Source organism: Echinops telfairi, unplaced genomic scaffold (assembly GCF_000313985.2).
Source record: "Echinops telfairi isolate 266 unplaced genomic scaffold, ASM31398v2 ScPeMD7_70;HRSCAF=299, whole genome shotgun sequence".
NCBI classification, from domain to species: domain Eukaryota; kingdom Metazoa; phylum Chordata; class Mammalia; order Afrosoricida; family Tenrecidae; genus Echinops; species Echinops telfairi.
The window spans coordinates 65,593,786-65,606,545 of NW_022103968.1; the positions used below are offsets into that span (position 1 = coordinate 65,593,786).

Genomic DNA, 12,760 nt, shown 5'->3' on the forward strand with positions numbered 1-12,760 from the left:
ATTTTGTCATATCTTGACCTGTCTGACATCTCCCTTCACCCACTTTTCGGTTGTCTGTCCCCCAGGGAGGAGGTCACATATAGTTCCTTGTAATCGGTTCCCAACCTAAGGGTTTAGCTGTGGATTCTCTGGTCACTGAGCACATCAGGGTGAACAAAGCTCCCAGGATGCGCCGCCAGACTTACAGAGCTCACGGTTGGATTACAGAGCTCACGGTTGGATCAATCCATCCATGAGCTCCCCTGCCACACTGAAATGATCCTCATTGAAAAGGAACACGTTGTTCCTAAACCAGAAGATGAGGTTGCCCAGAAGAAAAGAATCTCTCAGAAGAAATGGAAGAAGCAAAAACTATGGCTCAGGAGTAAATTAAGTTTAACATAAAAGTTAAAAGAAAAAAATAATATATCCTGTTATTATAAGTATATCCTATATTATTAGAACATTACATATGTTAAATGTATAATATATCTGTATAATTATAGAATCCTTAGTATCTTTCTTTGTTGACCATCATGTGATCTGAAAATCCTAAATTTTCCTTGGTGATCTATATGCCTCTTATTTCCTCTCCTTGCCTTATGAGGCTGGCTAGAACCACCAGATCACTGGTGAGGAAGAACGGGGAGAGCAAACATCCTTGACTTGTCCCTCATCTTAGGGGAAACGGTCTTTCACCACCAACTATGATGTTATCTATAAGCCAATCAACGCCTTCAGGCCTATTCCAGCTCCAGCAACCATACAGCATGGAGTGGAACTGCCCGAAAGGTTTCAAGGCTGTAAATCTTTTTGAAAAGCAGACTGCCACATGCAGCACTTCATTTGGATGTGGATGGAGTCTTGGAAGCTTGACTACCCTACATTCTTCTACAAATGGACTGCAAGAGCGTGTGTGGACGTTCTAACAGGGGAGCACAGCCACCCTAGACTGAAAGATGGTCCTCCGTTAGCTTCAGCTTCGGGAGCGATCCACATGGAAAGGTGAAGGAAACACCTGCCTAGCCAGCCAGATCTTCCAAATCAACCTTAGTTTTTGGAAACCAATGGGGTGACATGTAACAGCCAGATCACCCTCACATCCAAGTCTATAAATCTTCATGGAAGCAGACTGCCACATACTTCTGCAGAGCAGCTGCTGGATTCAAACCTTTGACTTTCTGGTTAGCAGCCAAGTCCTTAACCACTGCACCCACAAGGGCTCCTCCACATCAGCTTCTCATATGGCCTTCATCTGATTGAGAGAGTTCCCTTCAAATACAATTTACTGAGGGTTTTTACTGTCAATCGGAGTTTGTTTGTTTTAACAGACCTCTTTCCTTTTATTTGAGCTTTGAATAAATCCCAGAAAGTGTTTTTGAATGCAGTTTTAAAAGTTTTATTTGCACATAATTCACATATCATAAAATTCAATAGTTCTACCATATTGAGCAAGTTGGCAATGGGGATGGTGTAGAAAGAGAAGACTCAGGGAAATGCCAGAGAGTGCTCTGGCCCAACCCTTGTCAACTGCTGACACTTGGGACCATGCAGTCTTCACAGAAAGAGAGAAAGGTCCAGAATCTAGGAGCAAGCCCAGTGTGTGCTGCTGCAGCCTACTGCATCTTACTAGTAGGGAAGCAGAGCTGGGAAAGAAGGGCGAGTGTTTCTGGTGCCACCACTCAACTAAAATTGAGGCCAGGCAACCAGTCTCACACATGGTACCAAATGTTAGAATATTAAATGTTAGAATTGGAGGCACAGGAGAGACAAGATGAGAGACTCGACAGTGGGAAGCAAACAGGTTTAGAGGAGGAAGCCTGAGAGGGGCCTCTGACCTGAGTTAAAAGGCCCTCCTGTGCAGACTAGCAAGTTTTTATAGGATTGGTCAAGGGGGTACATTTGTAGACAGGAATGCGTGATTTGGGCTAATTCTGGGAAGCAGGGTTATTTGTGGGCAGGTGGAGAATCACTGGACAAGATGTTTCTGTGGGCAGTGTCCATCCTGCCTGCACAAGAAATCACTGAACAGGATGTTTCTGTGGGCAGGGGTTGTTTGATTAGACATTATCCTTCAATTAATCCAGTTACAGTTACTACAGATTGACCTATCCTGGATTTCATGTGCAGAAAAAACATTTAAAACAAAAACAACAATGGCAAAATAGAGGAAAAAGCTCAATGAAAAAAGCAAGTCTTAAAAAATTGGACCAAATATAAAATGGATCCAAAGAGAGAGAAAATGATGGTGTAGTGATTACTGGAAACCACCAGCTGCTCCTCAGGAGAGAGACAGGGCTTCCTACTCTCATAAAGAGTACAGTCCAGAAACCCACGAGGGCAGCTCCACCTTGTCCGGCAAGGCCGCTATGAGTCGGCACCAGCTTGATGGCAATGAGTTTGGGTTTTCCTGGGTTTAAATATGCACTAAGTCACTTCCAATGCACTGTGTCTTAAAGCAAGGCTATTCACATCCCTGGTCTATGGTCAGAGAGGATCCACCAGAGGCTTAATCTATGTGGGCACCATGAAAATGGATTTTGGGGTTTCACTGTCATCCATAGCCTTTTGCAAACAGTGCTCAGAATTTAAGCACTAATACAATTCCCTCCTCTGATCTTAGATTTTATTATTTACAATCATTGGATCACATATGATCCTTTTCAGTGTAGTTGATAGTAATAGCCAGACTCTATCTAGTACTGCTCCCAGAGTTGTAGAGACTGGGGTTTGCTTGGTCCATTAGTCCATTTCACTAATTCTCTGTTTCTATTTTCATCATTCTTCTTTCTTCCAGCCCTGGATTTAAGAAGTTCTTCCTCTAGCAAGGAGGGTGTGGGGGGCGGGTAGGGGCAGGCAAATGAATGATTGTTCTACTTTACATGAGTACATGAGATACAGAAATGCAGACAGAATTGCCAGAAAAAACATAGGACTTCAGTTACATTGGAATTTCAGGTAAAAAAGGAATCCACCACTGCTCAGTGGGGAAAAACATGAGGTTTTTTGTGCCTGAAAAGGTTTTCAGGTTCAGAAATCCAAACGGGCATTTCTACTCTGTCCAATAGAGTCACTACGGGCTGGAACTGACCCAATGGCAGTGAGTTGTGAGATGTCCATACTTTTTAATGTTTGGGGAGGGGAGGGGAACAAAGCAGCAAAATCCAGCAACCCTAAATACAATGAGTCAAGAAATACCAAAAAAAAAAAGCAATACAAGAAAACAAAAAACAACTCCCAACTCAGCTGGAGGAGATATGAGCTGCAAAGCTCCTTCATCTGTCAAAAAGTCTTTGATACAAAGTCATTAAAATTAATAGGCTACCAAAGCAAATAAGACACAAAGAACACTGGGTTATTGAACCTTCCGAATTGCAGCTGTGAACTTCCTAGGATGTCCTCATAAAATACTCATGTGACTAACAGTTTTTATCCACGAAGACTTACAGAACACAGGTTTGTGGGCGAGGTCATCTAAAGTGATTCCTCCTTCAGGATTGAATTCAAAACTGCTAGTAAAGTTGTACTTTGCAGTCCCTTCTGAAGAAACAGTGATTTTTGCAGAGTCTCCCAGAACCACCTGATTAAATTCTGCACGAATAAAGGTAACTGGAGTATCTCCTTTAAAGCCTTTCTGTTGGCAGAAACATAAAACTTTATAATTATACTCAGAGCATGGTCTTAAGCACTAGGCAAAAAAAACAAAACAAAAAAAGCACCAGGCAACACCTTTTGATTTGGGGTAAATGATATTTTTTCTTGTTTGTTAACAAGCTATATCACAAATATAAAAAGGGTAGATACAAAGTTATTTAGTGATTCCAGTTGTAGCTAAATGCAACATCCCATTTCAATGCAGTATGTGGGATTTTTTTAAATAACAAAACTTGAGAAAAAAATCACCTCTAACCTAGTCATATGTTAGCACTGCTAACATTTTAGAACATATTTTCTGCTGTTTTGCTGTGAATATATACATATACATTCATATATACATTTTAATATATGTATATTCATACATACATTTTAATATATTTTAAAACAAAGGGCTTATCATTCAATACATAATACTTTTTTTCACTACATAATACTGAATCTTTTGCATTTTATTCTTCTTCTAATATATATTCACTATATCATACTCTGGTTTTTCATCATAAATTTATCAAATTTAAATAGAAACTCTGTAAGACTTAACTCTTTTTTAGAAGTGGGAAAATTAGAAAAATTAGGGGGGGAAAAGGGAAAATTAGAAAACTGCTCTCTAGAGAAATTAAACCACATCCTGTTTCACCCTGTTAAATATGGTATTCAAACTGCTAAGTATTCTATTATTAGGAAGAACACACAATAATGCAGCTTTCTAATCCTGGGGTGACAACAGGAAAGCCTGAGGAGGAAGTGCCATTGCTGTATAAAGCTGGGAGCTTTGAAGGTAGATGATGACACAAAATTCCATTCCTTTCTACCGGTGCTCCTAATTATTCTTTTTGAGGGGGACACCTGAGCTTCGGACAAACCTATTTTCAAGAAGAATGAAAAAACTACAGATTTAATGGCTTGCCAAAAATAACTTTACCAAGTCGTATCCATCTGTCACAGTGATCTGCACGGGTCTGCCTGTTGATGACATCAGTTCCATAACTAACCAAAGTCCCCGTGGGTCTTCCTCCGGGTCTGTAAACAGAATGAATGAACCTATTCCTTTGTGTACCATATCTGCACAAGTACTGACACTGTATTACAACCAACACCACGGAGAACCTTGAAAGTGCCACAGGTCCAGCCTAGCTTTGTTCTTCCTCCCCAACCTGTACTGATGGGTAAGCAGCGCTCTAGGGAGCTCATCTCATGGATGATTCCAATGATAATCGCTAAAAAGCTAGTTTCACATATAACTAACCCATTAGGCACAACTCATCACAGAAGGAGCTCAGATGCCAGCCATACCTCTCACCTCCTCCCTTCTACGTCCCACTTCCTTTAAGGTGTCTTTTATCTCCAAAGTTCTCATCAAAGGTTATTAAATCTCTCAGTTTTACAAAGATATTCTGAGGGAAAGAAATAAGCAACCATCTAGAATGTTTAGTCCATGGGAAGAGGTCCTCAAATATTGGTTTATTTAGTCAGAGATCTTTTGTGATTAATTTCCCACACAAGGATACAAATACTTTGTAAAATCAATCAATCTTTTTCTTTAAAAGGCATGCTTTCTAACTCAATTCAAGTAGGACTTAGCAACTCAAACTTGATTCAGGACATACTAAAGCACATCCAAGACGTGGTACAAAGAATAATTAGACACATTCTTCCCTCAGAGTTTATAGTTCCTCCAAGCCCTTTCAGATAGTTCCTCATCTACCCAGTCACCTAGCATGTTTAAATCACTTGACTCCAATCTATTTAATTCATCAGAATTGCTCACTGCACAATTAAGGTAGGCACTGTGATAATATTTAAGTAATATATAAAGCCCCTAACGTCAGAAAGTTTATATCCCAGTGAAAAGACAGGTAATATTATAGGCTAGGAGTAATCTGTGCGGCACAGTCTTTGACAGAGGAAAGTGCCCAGAAGAGGAGGGAATTAGATCTTGTTTACGAGGGAAAACCAAGGTTCAGGGAAGCAGCAGGCAAGCATTGCACTGGGCACATCTGCTGACAAGGCCTCTTAAAGTGTTAACAGAGCAAAGATGTCATTTTGAGGACTACAGTTTCTCTGACTCATGTCATGGTACTGTAGACTGTTTCACATGCACGAGAGCTGGACAAAGCCCTAGGAAGAATGAAGAACCAATGCCTTTGGATGATGCTGTTGGCGATGAACAGTAAAAGCACCAGGGGCTGCCAGAACAGACACATGTCTTGGAAGAAGCACAGCCAGGCTGCTCCTTTGAAACAAGGCGTTCTCACTTACTCTGGGCTTGTCAGCGGGGGCATGCTGGACAGAACAGAGGGTCAGTGAGAAAGAGGAAGACCCCCAATGAGATGGGTTGCGATGAGTTGGAAGTGACTTGCCAGCAACTAACAATAACATTGGGAATTGTTGACTATGTCCCAGTCAGTGTGCCAACGACTTTACGGGTTATCCACTACATATCTGCCCTGACAAGTGACTCTTAAATGTGCGTTTAATGAAAAGGCAACTGATTAAATGTTTGGTATCTTACCAATGGTCATAAAGCAAAGAAGTGCTGAAGCTGGGGTCCTAACCTGGCTGCATTTACAATACATGTATGGGTTTGCCTGATAGGAGAATCTCCTTATAGGAAGTGACTTGGAATTATCTTTTAACAGCCCACAGTAAAGCAAGGAGGAAGATGTTTCAAGGTTCAAAGGCAAGAAAACAAGTAGCTCAGTATGCTTTGGATCATAAGATGAAGGCCCAGAAGGATAACATAAGATGGGAAAAAGCAGATGGATAATATATTAAAGCAAGACTTGAAAATATGAAAGCAACTCAAAAAGTATTGCTGTAAAAATCACAGAAATCTTTATTACACAAAGATATCAACATTTCAAGTTATTGTTTTTGACATGTCATCCTCCCTTCAGGGGTGGGGAACCAGTGGGCGGAAACCAATTCCGCTGACATCACACACCTCACCAGAGAGAAGCTGGTCCACTGGCAGTGAGCTAAGGAAATGTTTCACCAGGATGGATGGCGCGTGAGGTGTTATAAATATCTAAACTGCTCGTGGTTCCCTACCCTGTGGTCTATACATTTCTCAGGCAGTGTTTCCATTTCTCGAGCCCTTCCCGACGAATTCGCCTCGATTGACACCAGGCCCTAAAAACAGTTTTGTCAACCTTGAGAAACTACAATTGTATTCTCTTTAAATGGTGAGTTTCAGTAACAAACAAGGAATCTGCAATGACAGATTAGGCTGTAGGTGGATGATGGTAAGTTTCGAAGCATACCCGTGAAAAATGAGCAGGTGTACTGTCATGATGGAAAATTTTCCTTAGCACAATTTTCCTGGCTTTTATTTCACCAATGCATTTTTTCAATTTTCTTCAAACTTCTTCAGAATAAACCCCAAAATGAATCAGTATTATACACTTTGGAATCCAAAAACACCTGCCATAACTATCTGAGCTGACCTGTCTTGTGCTTAACTGACACAGTGGATCCCCTTGGAAGGCACTGTTTTGACTGGACATTGCTCATTGGATCATATTGGTAATTCCAAAACTTGTCCCCTATTAGAATTTCTTCCATAAAATTGTCATTAGGTTTCATCTTGCTTAAAAGATTGGTGGAAAAAAGGATCAGCTCTTTGAGCTAGTTGACATTTGCATGATGCTTTTGATGTATATCTTAAAAAAAATTTTTTTTAAGGCATCCAAATGCGACCAAGACATCTACTCGGCGTATCGCTGAGCAGTCAATTTCTTCCCTTACATAGTTTAGGTTCTAATCAGAGATCAGGTTCTTTCCCAGAGACATCCACACTTGGTTACTTTTGTGCTTTGGCATTTTTCCTTCCTCCTGGCATTCTCTCCACCCACCCCTCTCCATTTGGACAAATCCTACCCATCCTTTGCACAGCAGCAGAAATGCTTCCCAGTCCATGAAGCCGTTTCCTGCCATGTTTCCAGAAGCATTTGCTCTCCCTGTGTTTACACTTCCCCTGTGACAATGATCCCAGGTTGGTGGGATTGCAACAAATGCCAGGGAACAATCCGTGTATAAATTGCTGAATGGGAAACTAATCTGCTCGGCAAGCTTTCACCTGAACCACAATAAGTCTTAATTATTAAAAAGGGAAAATAAAATGCCTGTTCCAGATGTCCAACTTCTCTAAGCCTCGGTTTCACCTTCTGGAAAACGGGCACTCTATTTTCTGACCTATTTCAGATTTGTTACGAATGCTCCCTAAAAGAATAAAACTACTTAGGCTATGATGAAGCACCACACAAATGGTATTCATACGCAGAGCTTTTACAAGTGCTGACTTAATTATCTTTCCGGTCCCTAAATGCCTGGTGCCAGTCCTTATGCACGAGGCATGCGTAGTTGCTCGGCGGGGGGCAAGATCTGGCCTTTCTACTGCATAAAACGTCAGTCTTGGAAACCCACAAGGGCAGTTCCACTCAGTCCTGCTACGGGGTCCTTGAGTCCGCAGTGGGTTTGGGTTGGTTTGGGAGAAACTGGGCCCGTAACACGCTTTGCTCAGGGCGGGCAAGCCCGTGAGCAAGGCATGCATTTCCGACAAGCGCTCAGGAGCAGCTGGCGGGGAAGTTACCCGACAAACGGGCGGCCGGCGGGCCGAAGGCGGGGGCTCCGGCGCGAGTCCGCGTCCGACGATTAGCTGGCCGGCGCCGCGGAGGGACGACGTCCGGGCGTCAGCCTGGCTTCACCTGCGGGGCAGAAGGGTGGGATAAGCGGGGGGCGGCAGGGCGCGGACGAAGAGCAGGCTTTCTGCAAGAGCCTTACCTGAGACCCTGGCTATGTTTTTGTCGCTACTATGGCAACCAGTCACATCTCGCGAGATCCTGAGTTCAAGCGACACATTTCTTTCAAGTCTCGCGAGAGCTTCTGTAGGCGTCCCGCAGAAAGCAGTTTGCGGGTGCGTTTCTGCGCCTCCGAATCTCGGCTGCAAACCACCGAGGAGCGATGCAGTCTCGGAAGAGGGCCCTGTCATTTCATTACGCCTTTGGGTCACATGCCAACTTCTAGCTTTCTATCTTGCTTTCTTGGCAACCTTTTCTCCCACTATCCTTCCATGTTTAAAAAAAACAAAGGGAACTTAAAGAAAAATGAGAAGCTTTACTAGGTGAATTTGAAAACAGGTATTTTTAAACTTTGTGAAAAAGCTGGTAATATTGAGATTGACACACATACACTGCTGGTGGAGTGCAAAATGGTGTTACTTCTCACCAACAGATTTGCACAATCTCATGGCGGCCCCATGTGTTAGAACGGTGTTCGCTAAGGTTTTCAATGGCTGACTTTTTTCATTGGGCTCAAACCCAGACTCTGTCGAGCTCAGAGTGTGGACCTGGAGCTTCGACCTGGGACAAGCTTTTATAGGCATAACACACACAGGTGTCCCTCTCTCTTTTCTTTTTTTTTAAGCGGAACTTTACATTATCTTTAGCTTGCAGTTTTCCAAAAAAGCTACTTGTACCAGCATGTGGTTTTTCTAAAAGCTACAGAGCACAAAAGCGGAATATTTGATAATTAGGCTGACATTTGCACAAGCTTGGGCACATCCTGTCGTCTACTGTTCTTATTTCAGACCCAGACTCAATTTAAACTTCCTTATCACGATCTCAAAGACTTTGGGGAGGGTGGAGGAGGGGACAACCCCCTATGGGTAGACTAAGGAGCCCTGGTGTTCCAGTGTTAATCACAGGTTGATGTTTGAAACCTACTACACAATCAGAGAGAGTGGAAGCCTGCTGCTCTTATGAGGCAGTCTTTCATCCTTGTCCCTTGGAGAGGCTGGTGGTTTAGAACTGCTGATCTTGCAGTTAACAGTCCAATGCATAACCACTGTGCCACCAAGATTCCTTAGATGGCTTTGTTAGGTAGCTAGAGGCAGAATTAAGGGTAGTCCCTCTAAGTGCCAAAGCCTCCCACCCCTCCCCCAGTTGCTTAAGGCTGGAGGGGATGCACACAATTCAGGTCTTTGAGAGGAAGCTGGTAAACCTGGGTGGGACCCCATCCAGGCCAGGTGGGCTTAATTCAGCCAATGGGGTTAACGAGTACCTTTGACCACACCTCCCAAGCGGGTAGGGTGTGGAGGGGTGGGTTTGCTGAAAAGCCAGAAGTTTTTCTTTCTGGCTTTCTCCCAGCCGCTGCTGCACAGCAGGGCACTGCACACAGCATGGCTGTGTTCCGGTCCTGCGCAACTGTGCTGTGGACTTTGGCTTGTGTTTCATTTACTGTAAAACCTGAAACTGCTTCTAACCTTTATAAAACTCACTTTGATCACAAACCAGGCTTTGGTGTGAATTCTTTCTTGAAGCCAAGAACTGAGGTATATTTCTCCCCTGAGAGAGACCTAACAGCTTTGGAGAGGAGAAATTTGAACCTTCATCCATTGCTTGATGGGGTTGTAAAATGTTGCCATTAATTTGGAAAATACTTTGGTGGTTCCTCAAAGAGTTTACCCAAGGTATATTGTAAAGCCAAATTGCCCCGTGACTGGCTCCGGGATCCCGGGCAGGCTGTGGGTTCATGTTTCCTAGCAGTGCAAAGTAGGACGTACCCAGAGACTGAGGCTAGCCAACCCGGAACGACTCAGCGAGCCCAGCCTCCGAGGGGAGGACCACACGGCCAGCGCGGGAACTACACAAAGGACCAGACTGCCAACCTACCTCAGATGAGCCAATCAGTGGATTGACGGGAAGGGGGGCTGGGAACGCCCTTTCGTATACCTGTAAATAAATACTTTGAAATTTGCTTTGTGGGGGCTCTTGTCCAAGACGGTGCACGCAGTTGAGCACCTGAGGACTTGAGCCCTGGCTTAAGCTAGCATAATAAAACCTCTTCTGTAATTGCAGCCTGTGTTGAGCTCCGTCCATTAAAATGGTAATTGCTCCAGGTCTCTAACAATACATCCAAAAGAACTGAAAATATTATGTCCACACAAGTGTTCATAGCAACATTATTCATAAATCTGTGGTAGTTACATAGTCTGTAGTCTATTTGAGACTATTAAGAGTGAAGGGTGGAGTTCAGCCTGTCAGTCAGGTCGCAGCTTAATAACCTCATTTGGAGGCGCTGTGGAGATAAATAGCTTGCTGGAGGCAGGACACATGCTCACTCCCTGAGAGACATTCCTGTTGACAAGCCACATGGAGTTATTCTGATGGTACCAGAGCCCTGGAGCTGGAGGAGCCATGTGGAGACCCCTGGCAGCGCTGAGATGCCTCTACAGCCACTGGATCTACAAGACTTCCCACCCACTGGCCTGTGATCATCCTGCATTCAGCATCATTGCATGTGTTTTGTGAATCTGAAAAGGAATTTATAGATTTGTATTGTACTTATGAACTTGATCTGGACAGGACTGGGGTGTTTTCTCAATGTTATTGCGTAAAGCTCTTTCTTATTATACACATATGAATGTCTCTGGATTTGTCTCTCTAGTCCACCCAGAGCTACACAAGCCCCAATGTGGAACTAACTCAAATGTCCATGATTGATGAATGGAGCAACAAAACATGCTACACAAGGGGTCTTCAAAAAGTGTGTGGGGAAAATTCCATTACCTTTCTTATTGTGATTAGGCTCTGGTTTGCACATCAGATCATTTTTGCATTCAGCATTCTATTATTTTTATAGAATTTTATTTCCTTTCGGGTTTGTTTTCTAGTCTTTACATCGGCTTTGGAAGAGGTCGTGGGGCAGCACCTGCAGGTCTAAATCAGGATGGGGGAGTTGTACCGGTTCCTGACCACCGTGTGGCTCCTGACCAGCCTGTTGTGAATGGCACAACTTACCATCGCGTAGCTTCACGCACAGCGTGGGAAGCACATGTGTCAAAGTTACTTGCATCGGAAATGTCTCTGACAGCTGCAGAGACATTTCTTATTTACGAACTTCATAATGGCCTTGTCTTTGGGCACGCAGCACGGAGTTCGTGCAGCGAATGGGCTGCACATGGTCGGGGCCTTGCTTAGCGTGCCCGTTGTTACGCCTCTTCTTTGTCATCTCCGAAGCGAGGACACGAGAGGAAAGAAAGCGCATTCACCATTGTAAACAACTTAGCCTATTTCCCAATGACTTGCTCTCCTCTTCCCGCCCGTCCTCTCCCCTTTTGCCCGTCTCCAGTGGTCGGCAGATTTCGACTCGAGAACCTCTGTGACGCTTTCGTTTCAGTACGTACTGGCTCTGAAGTATAATTGGAAAAAAAAAAGGTATTATTCAGATCATGATTTCATTTGTTTATAAAATAGATTTATGGATCTCAAATAATTATTTTTATTATTGTTGCTTGGGACAGGATGCTCTTTAGTCTCAAAAGTTTGTCAACCCACGCTCCGGTCTATTACTTCCCATCTCTACGCTCCCCTCCCACCCTGGGAGCCATTTTTTCCCTGCCCTTTCTCGACTTCGTTTTAGGGCAAATGCGATTCTTTTGTTCTAGTATGACTCCCTGTTCTGAGCAATCTATTCCTTCCAAGTGTTAACTTCACTTGTTAAGTCTGCCTGTAGGCTGATCCCTGGGATTGGGTATGGGGCTGGGTTAAGAAATGCCCAGGTCCAAGTCTGCGGGATGTGGAAGTGCCACTCTCGGAGGTCCCTCCAGGCTCCATCAGATCGTTAAGTCTGGTCTTGTGATTTTTGAATTCTGTTCTACATTTTTCTCCCATTCTGCCTGGGGCCTTCTGTGGTCCCAATCAGAGAGGTTAGTAGTGGTAACTGGGTACCATCTTCTGGTCCCTAGGTAGTAAAGATTGTGATCCATTCATTAGTCCTTGGGACCAGTTGCTTGAATCTGGTAAATCCCCTGACTTTTACAAACTCAGATAAAAGTTTAACTCTTTTGATCAAAAATTAACCTTTTTAATAACTTAAAAATTACTTACATCTCTCTTAAACCTATTATCCTTCCCATGTGCCACCTTGTGCTATACTTGTATATATTATATTTCTCTAAGGCAATGGTTCTCTACCTTCCTAATGCCATGACCCCTTAAATAACAGTTCCACATGTTGTGGTGACCCCTATCATAAATTATTTTCATTGCTACTTCATAACTGTAATTTTGCTACTGTTATGAATCGTAAATATAAATATCTGATATTCTGGATGTATTTTCAA

At 43.3% G+C, this 12,760-nt stretch overlaps 1 protein-coding gene across 1 annotated transcript in view; it reads right to left on the reverse strand.

Moving 5' to 3' along the window:
- CFAP70 (cilia and flagella associated protein 70) overlaps positions 1–8,242 on the reverse strand; it is a 113,406-nt gene extending 105,164 nt beyond the window's left edge. Inside the window, exons 1-3 of the mRNA XM_004701413.2 lie at positions 8,228–8,242; positions 4,559–4,656; positions 3,427–3,613 (exon numbers count right to left, since the gene is read on the reverse strand). Of these exons, the coding sequence (XP_004701470.1) occupies positions 3,427–3,613; positions 4,559–4,621 (250 nt within the window). The 5' untranslated portion in view covers positions 4,622–4,656; positions 8,228–8,242. The remainder of the gene's footprint in view (positions 1–3,426; positions 3,614–4,558; positions 4,657–8,227) is intronic.
- Positions 8,243–12,760: the final 4,518 nt, after the last annotated feature.